The 11,797-nt window shown below is 54.4% G+C and overlaps 1 protein-coding gene across 3 annotated transcripts in view; it reads left to right on the top strand.

Moving 5' to 3' along the window:
* The window catches only part of ASL (argininosuccinate lyase), a 21,179-nt gene that overhangs the window by 4,347 nt on the left and 5,035 nt on the right, over positions 1 to 11,797 (top strand). Inside the window, exons 2-14 of one of the 3 annotated variants that reach the window (XM_011952114.1) lie at positions 1,246 to 1,440; positions 1,807 to 1,890; positions 2,316 to 2,372; positions 2,514 to 2,611; positions 5,966 to 6,043; positions 6,125 to 6,202; positions 6,698 to 6,750; positions 7,091 to 7,153; positions 8,154 to 8,268; positions 8,441 to 8,525; positions 8,625 to 8,684; positions 8,963 to 9,046; positions 11,369 to 11,449. In XM_011952114.1, coding sequence (XP_011807504.1) covers positions 1,246 to 1,440; positions 1,807 to 1,890; positions 2,316 to 2,372; positions 2,514 to 2,611; positions 5,966 to 6,043; positions 6,125 to 6,202; positions 6,698 to 6,750; positions 7,091 to 7,153; positions 8,154 to 8,268; positions 8,441 to 8,525; positions 8,625 to 8,684; positions 8,963 to 9,046; positions 11,369 to 11,449 — 1,131 coding nt within the window. The remainder of the gene's footprint in view (positions 1 to 1,245; positions 1,441 to 1,806; positions 1,891 to 2,315; positions 2,373 to 2,513; positions 2,612 to 5,965; positions 6,044 to 6,124; positions 6,203 to 6,697; positions 6,751 to 7,090; positions 7,154 to 8,153; positions 8,269 to 8,440; positions 8,526 to 8,624; positions 8,685 to 8,962; positions 9,047 to 11,368; positions 11,450 to 11,797) is intronic. The other 2 variants (XM_011952116.1, XM_011952115.1) reach the window with 2 other exon arrangements.

The following is an 11,797-nucleotide window of genomic DNA, read 5'->3' as shown; positions in this document are numbered from 1 at the left end:
TCCAGCTAGTCGGGAGGTTGAGGCAGGAAAATTGGCTTGAACTCGGGAGGCGGAGGTTGCTGTGAGCCGAGATCATGCCACTGCACTCCAGCCTAGGTGACAGAGTGAGACTGTATCTCAAAAAAAAGAACAAAACGTAGATGCCTACATACCATTCCTCTGCCCTTGGCGCCTAGGGAGTAAGGGGTCACCCCGTGACCTCCTAGAAGGCCAGTGGCAATGGGGGGTATCAGGGTGCTTTTCAGAGCCAAGGGAGTGGTAGGAATTGGGATCTTAGTCCAGCTCCAAGCTGTGAAGGAGAGTTGCAGAGCACTTAAGCTTGGTGGAGACCCTCAAGGCCTCTTTGCCTATCCCTGCAGCAAAGGTTCAGGACACCAGAGCCAAGTCCAGAAGCCCTGGTGGAGCAGGGGTGAAGAGCTGGGTTCTGACTGGTGGAACAGGGGTGAAGAGCATGGGTTCTGACTTCAGACTGCTGGGCTGCAGCCCTGGCTCTCCCACCCCAGGTGAGGGCAGGCTGCATGCCCCTCTGTGCCTCAGTTTCCCCCTCTTCATAGTGGAATTGTGTTGGTACCTACCCCAGAGGGTTGTGTCAACAATTAGGATGGCACCTGGCACCTTGGTCAGTGGTAGGAAAGGTTCCAGAAGCTCTGCTGTGGTCCCAGGGATGCCTCAGGCCCTGCCACCATCTCATTGGAGTGGGGCCATGTGGTGGGAAAGAACCCCAACTTTAAGGCCACACGCAGTGGCTCATGCCTGTAATTCTAGCACTTTCAGAGGCCAAGGCAGGAGGATCACCTGAGGTCAGGAGTTCAAGACCAGCCTAGCCAACATGGTGAAACCCCATCTCTACTAATGATACAAAAATTAGCGGGCTGTGGTGGCATGTGCCTGTAATCCCAGCTACTCGGGAGTCTGAGGCAGGAGAATCTTTTGAACCCGGGAGGCCGAGGTTGCAGTGAGCCGAGATGGCGCCACTGCACTCCAGCCTGGCTGCCGACAGAGTGAGAATCTGTCTCCAAAAAAAAAAAAAAAGAACCCAAACTTTTGGTGTTCAGCCACGTTCCCATGCTCACTCCCATGCTCAGTCCCATGGTAACTCTGGGAAGGTCTCAGCCTCCTTGTCTGCCCAGTTAGAATGATCTGATACCCCTGCTACCATCAGACTTGGTAAGTTTCCCGAATACTGCAAGAAGCGCTGTTCTGGAGGGTGGAGGAGAGACTAATTGTTCTTGCTCTCCTGACCAGAGTGGGAAGCTTTGGGGTGGCCGGTTTGTGGGTACAGTGGACCCCATCATGGAGAAGTTCAACGCGTCCATTGCCTACGACCGGCACCTTTGGGAGGTGGATGTTCAAGGCAGCAGAGGCTACAGCAGGGGCCTCGAGAAGGCAGGGCTCCTCACCAAGGCCGAGATGGACCAGATACTCCATGGCCTAGACAAGGTACTCGCCGTGGCCAAAGCCCCACCCAAGGCCCTTTCCCTGTAGCCCCAGGCTCCCACCAGATCCCTAAGCAAATAGTGCAGTGTTGCTCATCTGTGGTTTCACATTGAACTAATTATATACTCAAGTGCTGTTTAACTGTGTGCCTTGATGTCCACCTCTCTCCATCTTTTAATGATCCCTGTGACCCACATGGCTCATGGGTAAAGGTGGGCCTGAGATGCCCCCTCCCAGGGTGCGCTTCCAGGACTCAGATCCTGGATGAGGACAGTCAGTCATCACGGATAGGGTGGGACCAGGGCTGGGGCTCTCTTAGCTGCTGATGCCTGCTCACCTGACCCCTGGCATTGCTGCTACCCGCTATAGGTGGCTGAGGAGTGGGCCCAGGTCACCTTCAAACTCAGCCCCAACGATGAGGACATCCACACAGCCAATGAGCGCCGCCTGAAGGTATGACCCCTGGAGTCCCACCGTTGTCCTGGCCTCCCCTCTCCACCTTGCCCAGGGCCACTTTGAGCATTAGCACCATCATTCTGTTTACTTCGCCACTGGCAGACAGCAGGTGAGACCTTAGGACATGGGCCAGGCACCCTGGCTCATGCCTATAATCCTAACACTTTGGGAGGCTGAGGTGGGAGGATCGCTTGAGGCCAGGAGTTCCAGACCAGCCTGGACAACATAACGAGGTCCCACAACTACAAAAATTAAAAAAAAAAAGAACAATAGGCCTCAGCAGAAATGGTGAGAGATTTGAGCAGGACCTGGAGCCCTGGGGTACGGAGGTAGGTTAGCGGGGCTGATGAGGAACCCTGCCCTGCCTGGATTGACTCCTTGGGGGATACAGACCATGACCTTGGGTCTCCCTTCACCTCCAGGAGCTCATTGGTGAAACGGCAGGGAAGCTGCACACGGGACGGAGCTGGAACAACCAGGTGCCTCTAGCCCTCCGCCCCCCTGCTCTGTGTTGTCCCAACCTTGGGGAGCCCAGGGGGCAGTTAGAGCTCTGCAACGATCCTAGCTTCTCAAGGAAGCAACACGTCAACCTCCCTGAGCACCACCTCCTCCTCGCACAGGTGGTCACGGACCTCAGGCTATGGATGCGGCAGACCTGCTCCACGCTCTCGGGCCTCCTCTGGGAGCTCATCAGGACCATGGTGGATAGGGCAGAGGCGTGAGTCGTACAGGGACACCCAGGGGGCAGACAGAGGTGTGATGGCAGCCCGAACAGGAGACCTAGGGGGCAGGGGTGAACAGGGTGGGGGTGCCAGGCCCTGGGGGACAGGAACATCCCAGAACTCCAGGATCGAGGCAGAGTAGCTAGAAGTGGGCCATTTCCTGCAGGCCCCAATGCTCCCATGCCAGTCTAGCTCAGCAGGCAGGGAAGACTCACCCGTCGTGGGGCTGGGTGCGGTGGCTCATGCCTATAATCTCAGCACTTTGGAAGGCCAAGGTGGGTGAATCACCTGAGGTCAGGAGTTTGAGACCAGCCTGGCCAACATGGTGAAACTCTGTCTCTACTGAAAATACAAAAATTAGCCAAGCGTGGTGGTGTGCGCCTATAATCCCAGCTACTCGGGAGGCTGAGGCAGAACTGCTTGAACCCGGGAGGTGGAGGTTGCAGTGAACCGAGATCGTGCCATTGCTCTCCAGCCTGGGCTACAGAGTGAGACTCCGTCTCCAAGAAAAAAAAGAAAAAAAAAAGGAAACTCACCATTTGCAGAGTTGAGGGCAGGAAACTAAGCCAAGCACAGCTAGCTTGGCTGTGCCTGGAGCAGCCAGAGTCACTCCCCACCCTGCCTGTCCCCCAGATCCCCCATCCCAAGCTTCGTGTCCCCAACCAGCCCATCTGGCAAAAGACAGAGCCAAAGGCTGCCTCCTGCTGGCCTCATTTCAGGCTTTGGCTTCTGAGACCTGGTGTCTTTGGGACTGGATTTGTTCCTTACAGACCTGGACAAAGAGCTGCTGAGGAGTCTCCATGTGTTGTCAGAGACCCCTCCTCTTCCTCAACTCCCTGTGATGCTTGTTTTGCAGACTTGGGGGGAAATAAGGGCACAAGAATTGTCACTCAGCAGGTAGGGCAGAGCTGCTAGGAGGAACAGGGAGTGTCTGCTACTGAGTTCAAAGTTTCTTTAATTTTTTTTTTTTTTTTTTTTTGAGACAGGGTTTTGCTCTGCCGCCTAGTCTGGGGTATAGTGGCGCGATCTTAGCTAACTGCAAACTCTGCCTTCTGGGTTCAAGCAATTGTAGTGCCTCAGACTCCCAAGTAGCTGAGATTACAGGTGTGCACCACCATGTCCAGCTAATTTTTGTATTTTTTTCAGTAGAGATGGGTTTTGCCATGTTGGCCAGGCTGGTCTCGAACTCCTGAGCTCAGGTGATCCGCCCACCTCGGCCTGCCAAAGTGCTAGGAGTACAGCCATAAACCACTGCACTCAGCCTAATTTTTAAATTTTTAACTTTTTAAATTGTCTTTAGAGATGAGATCCTGCTCTGTCACCTAGGCTGGAGTACAGTGGCTCGATAATAGCTCACTGCAGCCTCAAACTCCTGGAATCAAATGATCCTCCCACCTCAGCTTTCTGAGTAGCTAGAACTACAGGTGTGCACCGCCTGTGAGATGGAGTCTTGCCCTGTTGCCCAGGCTGGAGTGCAGTGGCACAATCTCTACTCACTGCAATCTCTGCCTCCCAGGTTCACGACATTCTCCTGCCTCAGCTTCCCGAGTAACTGGGAGTACAGGTGCCCGCCACCACGCCCGGCTAATTTTTTGTATTTTTAGTAGAGATGGGCTTTCACCGTGTTAGCCAGGATGGTCTCAATCTCCTGACCTTGTGATCCACCCACCTCGGACTCCCAAAGTGCTGGGATTACAGGCATGAGCCACCATGCCCAGCCACGAATGTTTTAAATATTTTGTAGAAACGGGATCTCTCTATGTGGCTCAGGCTGGTCTCAAACTCCCAGCCTTAAGTGATCCTTCCCTCTTGGCCTCCCAAAGTGCTGGGATTAAAGGCTTGAGCCACGGTGCCTGGCCTTGAGTACAGAATTTATTTATGCGGTGATGAAAATGTTATAAAATTGGTTATGGTGATGGTTGTACAGTAAAATGTAAATTTTAAATGAGTAAATTGTTTGTGAATGATATCTCAGTAAAGCTGGTTTATCTAAAACAACAGGCCAGGTGCAGTGGCTCACGCTTGTAATCCCAGCACTTTGGGAGGCTGAGGCAAGTGGATCACCTGAGGTCAGGAGTTCGAGACCAGCCTTGGACAACATGGTGAAACCCCATCTCTACTATAAAAATACACAAAATTAGCCAGGTGTGATGGTAGGCACCTGTAATCCCAGCTACTTGGGAGGCAGGAGAATCTCTTGAACCTGGGAGGCAGAGGTTGCAGTGAGCTGAGATCATACCACTGCATTCCAGCCTGGGCAACAAAAGCAAAACTCTTTCTCAAAAACAACAACAACAAACAGGCCAGGTATGGTGGCTCACATTTGTAATCCCAGCCCTTTGGGAGGCCAAGGCAGGAGGATTGCCTGAACCCAGGAATTTCAGACCACCCTAAGCAACATGGCAAGACCCCATCTCACTCTGTCGCCCAGGCTGGAGTGCAGTGGTGAAATCTCAGCTCACTGCAAGCTCTGCCTCCCGGGTTCACGCCATTCTCCTGCCTCAGCCTCCCGAGTAGCTGGGACGACAGGTGCCTGCCACCACACCCGGCTAATTTTTTGTGGTTTTAGTAGAGACAGGGTTTCACCGTGTTAGCCAGGATGGTCTCGATCTCCTGACCTCGTGATCCACCCACCTTGGCCTCCCAAAGCGCTGGGATTACAGGCATGCACCACCGCGCCTGGCCACAAGATCCCATCTTTACAAAAAATTAAAAATTGGCCGGGCATGGTGGCATGTCCCTTTAGTCCCAGCTACTCAGGAGGCTGAGGCAGGAGGATCACTTGAGCCCAGGAGATAGAGGCAGCAGTGAGCTATGATTGTGCCACTGCACTCCAGCCTGGGCAACAGAATGAGACCCTGTCTCTAAAAACAAAAACAAAACAAAACAACAAGAAAACAGGACCATCACTCACAGCACCTCTGCCTCTGCCCTGCCTACTTGAATGTGGTACAGGGCATCTTACCTGCTCAGAGCAGCCCTTGAACGAGCCTCAGCTATTTCTAGGGTCCTCAAATGAAACCTCTCACAGTCAAGTCATACCCAACATGGGCCTCCTCCCCTGTTCTGGCCCCCGCTCAGAGATGCTGAGTTACAGAGGCTGGACTTCGGGTGTTTCTGGCAAAGCCTCACCCCAGGAGGCCCCACAGCTGAGGCCCAGTCCTTGGTTCACACGGCCCCACTTCCGGCCTTTTTCCCTTAAGACCGACTTGTCCCTGGAAGATCACCAGATACCTCATTCAGGTGGAGTGCTGCAGGGCGACACTTTTTCCAGGGGTGACAGGGTCCCAGTGTCACAGGCAGGCCTTGCACGAGCCTCCACCCGACCTCCTGCTCCTCTTCTCCCACAGGGAACGTGATGTCCTCTTCCCGGGGTACACCCATCTGCAGAGGGCCCAGCCCATCCGCTGGAGCCACTGGATTCTGAGGTGAGCCAGGTGAGGTGCAGGGGCTGTGCTAGAGGGGAGGACCCTGGCTGCCCTGACCCTCCTGCTCCTGGCTTCCCACAGCCACGCCGTGGCGCTGACCCGAGACTCTGAGCGGCTGCTGGAGGTGCGGAAGCGGATCAATGTCCTGCCCCTGGGGAGGTGGGTGAGGCTCCAGTGCCCGGAGGGCCTGGTTGGGGTGGCTGCTGCATAGCCTTAGGGACTGACAGAGCTGGGAAGGACAGAGTGGGACAGAAAGCCGCCTTATCTGCTCAGCGGGGGACACTGCATGGAGCCCCAGCTCTCGCTAAGGTGGGGACGACCAAGCCATTGAATGTGTCTGAGCAGGGCCAGAGCCCTCCAGCAAGGCTCCTGGCAAGCCCAGCCTGCTGCCCTTAGCCTGACATATGGGAACATGTGTCAGGAGACAAGTGTCCTGCACCCAGGGTGACTCGGTGCTTGGGGACAAGTGTTCTGTGGACACTTAGGGACAAGTATTCTGTACCCAAGGCGACTGGGACAGGGAAGAGGCTGAGCTCCAGGTGGTTGCCCTGGCAACCAGGACTTGGTTCTCTGTGTGTGCTTGCGTGCGTGTGTGTGTATGTGTCAGGGCTGCCTGCCAGGAGCCCTGGTCACCATGAATCCCTGTCCCTGCAGTGGGGCCATTGCAGGCAATCCCCTGGGTGTGGACCGAGAGCTGCTTCGAGCAGGTGAGACGCCCTGCCCCTCCTCCCCAGGGAGAGTCACCCTCAGCACCCGCCAGAACCCGCAAACACACCTGAAACCAGAGGGCAGGGGCCTGTAGCTCCTGGTGAAACCTTCATTCATTGCCTACGGGCACTGAGTTCATCAAGTCTAGGGGTCACTCATGTCAGGGGTGCTTGGTACTGAGAGACTCAGGTCTCCTGCCCCCCTCCTGGGACTGTGCAAAAGATCCCTCCCCCAGCTGCCGCCCCACCCTGATCAGGGGTGGGGGCTGGGCAACCTAGTTCGGGGAGAGGGAGCCACTTCCTGTCCTCCAGCCCAGCCCCGCTTCCTCCCACCCCCCAGAACTCAACTTTGGGGCCATCACTCTCAACAGCATGGATGCCACTAGTGAGCGGGACTTTGTGGGTAAGTCTTGGGGAGCCAGTCCCCTGCCCTGTGCCTCACTTTAGTCCCTCAGCCCAGCTTCTCTCCAGTCTCTTCCCACCCCTCTACAGACAGGCTGATTGTGGTGATGGTTGTACACTGAAGTGTAAAGCTTAAATGGGTAAATTGGGTGGGGCACAGTGGTTCACACCTGTAATCCCAGCACTGGCCAACATGGTGAAACCCCATCTCTACTAAGAATACAAAATTTAGCTGGGCATGTGGTGGCAGGTGCCTGTAATCCCAGCTGCTCGGGAGGCTGAGGCCAGAGAATTGCTTGAACCTGGGAGGTGGAGGCTGCAGTGAGCTGAGATTGCGCCAGTGCACTCCAGCCTGGGCAACAAGAGCGAAACTCCAACTCAAAAAATAACATAAAAATAAATAGGTCAGGCATGGTGGCTCACGCCTGTAATCCTAGCACTTTGGGAGGCCGAGGCAGGTGGATCACCTGAGGTCAGGAGTTCAAGACCAGCCTGGCCAACATGGGGAAACCCCGTCTCTACTAAAAGCACAAAAATTAGCTGGGCATGGTGGTGCATGCCTGTAATCCCAGCTACTCAAGAGGCTGAGGCAGGAGAATCACTTGAACCCAGAAGGCAGAGGTTGCAGTGAGCCAAGACTGTGCCACTGCACTCCAGCCTGCGCGATGGGAGCGAGACTCCATCTCAAAAAAATAAATAAATAAATGGATAAATTGTATGTGGGTGATAACTCGGTAAAGCTGGAACAACAATAACAAAAAACAGGCTAGGTGCAGTGGCTCACGTTTGTAATCCCAGCACTTTGGGAGGCCAAGGCAGGAGGATCGCTTGAGCCCACGAGTTTCAGACCAGTCTGGGCGACATAACACAACCCCATCTTTACGAAAAATGAAAATTTAGCTGGGTCCCCCCACCGCCTAACCTCCTCCCGACCCCTGTATGGTCAGGCTGCGTGGGGATGGGAGAGGCCTGGTGACTGGGAACCTTTTCTCCCCTCCCAGCTGAGTTCCTGTTCTGGGCTTCGCTATGCATGACCCATCTCAGCAGAATGGCCGAGGACCTCATCCTCTACTGCACCAAGGAATTCAGCCTCGTGCAGCTCTCGGATGCCTACAGGTAAGCCCTGAACTGCCACCTCCATCTGCCCCTGCCGGCGGCCTCTGTATTCCCCGCCCCCCGCGGGCGTGGCTTCCTTCCTCCCCGCCCCACCCCTCGGCCAGACCTGGCCTGTGAGCCACTGGACCAGCCAAGGATTCAGCCCTTTCAGCGCCAGCACCTCTGTCCCCAGCACGGGAAGCAGCCTGATGCCCCAGAAGAAAAACCCCGACAGTTTGGAGCTGATCCGGAGCAAGGCTGGGCGTGTGTTTGGGCGGGTGAGCAAGGCAGGGGGAAGGGCGGAGCCTCTGGGCTGATGGTGGGTGGCCAGGGGGCAGGATCCCGGGTCCAGCCCCTGTGCCTCCCTCTTCCCGCAGTGTGCCGGGCTCCTGATGACCCTCAAGGGACTTCCCAGCACCTACAACAAAGACTTACAGGTGCGAGGCCGGGGGGAGGCCTGCCTACTACGTGCCAGTTCTCAGGGCTCTGGCACACTCAGGCAGGGCCTCACCCGGGGATTGCCGTACATCCTCCCATCCTGTGCACACAGCCTCATCCATGGCTGCCCTTGGACTCTCTGCCCTTCCTTTGTTGGAGTACTAAGTGTTCTTCCCATGGAAGGCAGTGGGGATGCCTCAGTTGGGGGGGTGGGGCTGTGGGGACCCTGGGTGCAAGGGGGCTGCTAGGCCCTCACCTCCTGCCATGTGCCTCCCAGGAAGACAAGGAAGCTGTGTTTGAAGTGTCAGACACTATGAGTGCCGTGCTCCAGGTGGCCACTGGCGTCATCTCTACACTGCAGGCAAGACATCACCCACCTGCCTCTCCTCCCCTAGGTCCCAGGCACTGGGGTGGGCATGCAAGGAGGGTGGCCTTGGGAGGAGGCAAGGTAGGGCTGGAGGACCTGGGGCAGGGAAGGAGAGGTGTGCTCGCTCCTGCTCCTGGGGAACAGGGAAAGGACAGAAACTGCTGCCTTGCAGTGGAAGTAGATGAGACTCAGGGGGCCTTGGGTCTGTCAACTGGCCAGACCAGAACTCTTTTTAAAAAAAGAAAATCTATACAAAAGGCCCGGTGCAGTGGCTCATGCCTGGAATCTCACACTTTGGGAGACCGAGGCAGATGGAGCACTTGAGGTCGGGGGTTTGAGACCAGCCTGGCCAACATGGCATAACCATGTTCTCTACTAAAAATGCAAAAATTAGCCAGGCATGATGGCTCACACCTATAATCCCAGCTACTCAGGAGGCTGAGGCAGGAGAATCACTTGAACCCATGAGATGGAAGTTGTAGTGAGCCAAGATCATGCCACTGCACTCCAGCCTGGACTACAGAGTAAAACTCCGTCTACAAATATGTACATTAAATTAAATTAAATATCTAAAAAAACCTTTGTTTAGAGACAGGGTCGCTCTCTGTCACCCAGGCTGGAGTGCAGTGGTGCAGTCGTAGCTCACCGTAGTCTCAAACTCCTGGGCTCAAGTGATCCTCCCACCTCAGTCTCCAGAGTAACCGGGACTATAAACATGCGCCACCATGCCTGGCTAATTTTTTTATTTTTTGTAGAGACAGGGTCTCCCCATGTTTCTCAGGTTGGTCTCAAACTCCCGGCCCCAAGCAATCCTCCCACCTTGGTCTCCCAAAGTGCTGGGATTATAGGCATGAGCCACTTTCCTGGCTGATTTCTTTTAAAACCAATTATTATGGGAAATTTATGTATATAACAGCTAGAGAATGCATAATGAACCCTATGTACCGACACCCAGCTTCAATAATAATCAACTCACAGACATCCTGGCTCCAGCAGTCTTTACCTACAGCTCTCCCCCACTCCTTTACCCCCTTATTTTGAAGCAAATTCCCATCATCACATCATTTCATTCCTAGATAGTTCAGGATGTGTCTTGAAATCGGTCTTTCTTGGCTGGGCGCAGAGCCTCATGCCTGAAATCCCATCAATTTGTGAGACTAAGGTGGGCAGATCACTTGAGGTCAGGAGTTCGAGACCAGCCTGGCCAACATAGCAAAACCTCGTCTTTACTAAAAATATAAAAATTAGTTGGGTGTGGTGGTACACGCCTATAATTCCAGCTACTCAGGAGGCTGAGACAGGAGAATTGCTTGAACCCGAGTGATGGAGATTGTAGTGAGCAGAGATCGTGCCACTGCACCCCAGCCTGTGTGACAGCAAGACTCCATCTCAAAAGATAATAATAAGAAATAAATAAGTAAGTGTTTTTGGAAGCTAGTCCCCCAACTAGCAGCACCAGCATCACCTCAGAACTCCTGAGAAATGCAGTGTGAGGCCCCACTCCAGATGGCTGAATCAGAGACTCTGGGGGTGGTCCCCAGCAATTTGTACTTTTTTCTTAGTAAATTCTCCAGTGGCTAGGCCTGGTGGCTCGTGCCTGTAATCCCAGCACTTTGAGAGGCTGAGGCAGGAGAAGCACGTGAGCCCCAGGAGTTCAAAACCAGCCTGAGCAACATAGCGAGACCCTGTCTCTAAAATTAAAAAAATTAAATTAGCCAGTCGTGATGGCGTGTACCTGTGGTCCCAGCCACTCAGGAGACTGATGTGGGAGGATCCCTTGAGCCCAGGAAGTCAAGGATGCAGAGAGCCAGGATTGTGCCATTGCACTCCAACTTGAGCGACAGAGCAAGACCCTGTCTCAAAAAAGCCCAAAACAACAACAACAAATTAGCTTGGCATGGTGGCATGCATGGCTGTAGTCCCAGCTATTTGGGAGGCCGAGGCTGGAAGATTCCTTGAGTCCAGGCTGCAGTGAGCTATCATGGCCACTGCACTCCAGCCTGGGCAACAGAGCAAGACACTGTCTCCTAAAACAGAAAACAGATCCTCCAGGAACATCTGATGCATGCTAAAGATAAGAACGCTTTGAAAACATAACGGCCAGTAAAACATAGAGACCAGTAAGCGTTAATAGCATACGTAAATATTATAGATAATTATGAGAAGATGGTTCAAGTTGAGAGTGAGACAGAGCCGAGTGGGTAGGAGAGTATCTGCCCAAGGCAGGGACATCCTGGCAGAGGGGCAGGTCCTGGACCTGGCAGCTTCAGACCCCAGGGTCCCCAGGGCTCACCACTCGCCCACCTGTGCCCCCAGATTCACCGAGAGAACATGGGACAGGCTCTCAGCCCCGACATGCTGGCCACTGACCTTGCCTATTACCTGGTCCGCAAAGGGGTAAGTGTGTAGCAGCCAAGGGGAGGGTGAGGAGATGGGGTGCCCCCCAGAGGGTGGGGAAGCTCAGGAAGGGGCGCAGGTGGCCCAGCCTGGTGGCTCACCCCTGTAATGCCAGCACTTTGGGAGGCCAAGGCAGGTGGGTCACTTGAGGCCAGGGGTTCAAGACCAGCCTGGTCAACATGGTGAAACCCTGTCTCCTTTGTTGTAAAATGCAACAATTGTTGTAAAAATACAACAATTAGCCCAGTGTGGTGGCACACTCCTGTAATCCCAGCTACTCAGGAGGCTGAGGCAGGAGAATCGCTTGAACCTGGGAGGTGGAGGTTGTAGTGAGGTGAGATCATGCCT

The sequence above is a fragment of the Colobus angolensis genome, unplaced genomic scaffold, assembly GCF_000951035.1.
Source record: "Colobus angolensis palliatus isolate OR3802 unplaced genomic scaffold, Cang.pa_1.0 Scaffold333, whole genome shotgun sequence".
Taxonomy (NCBI): Eukaryota; Metazoa; Chordata; class Mammalia; order Primates; family Cercopithecidae; genus Colobus; species Colobus angolensis.
This window is presented reverse-complemented; position numbering and strand designations above follow the sequence as displayed.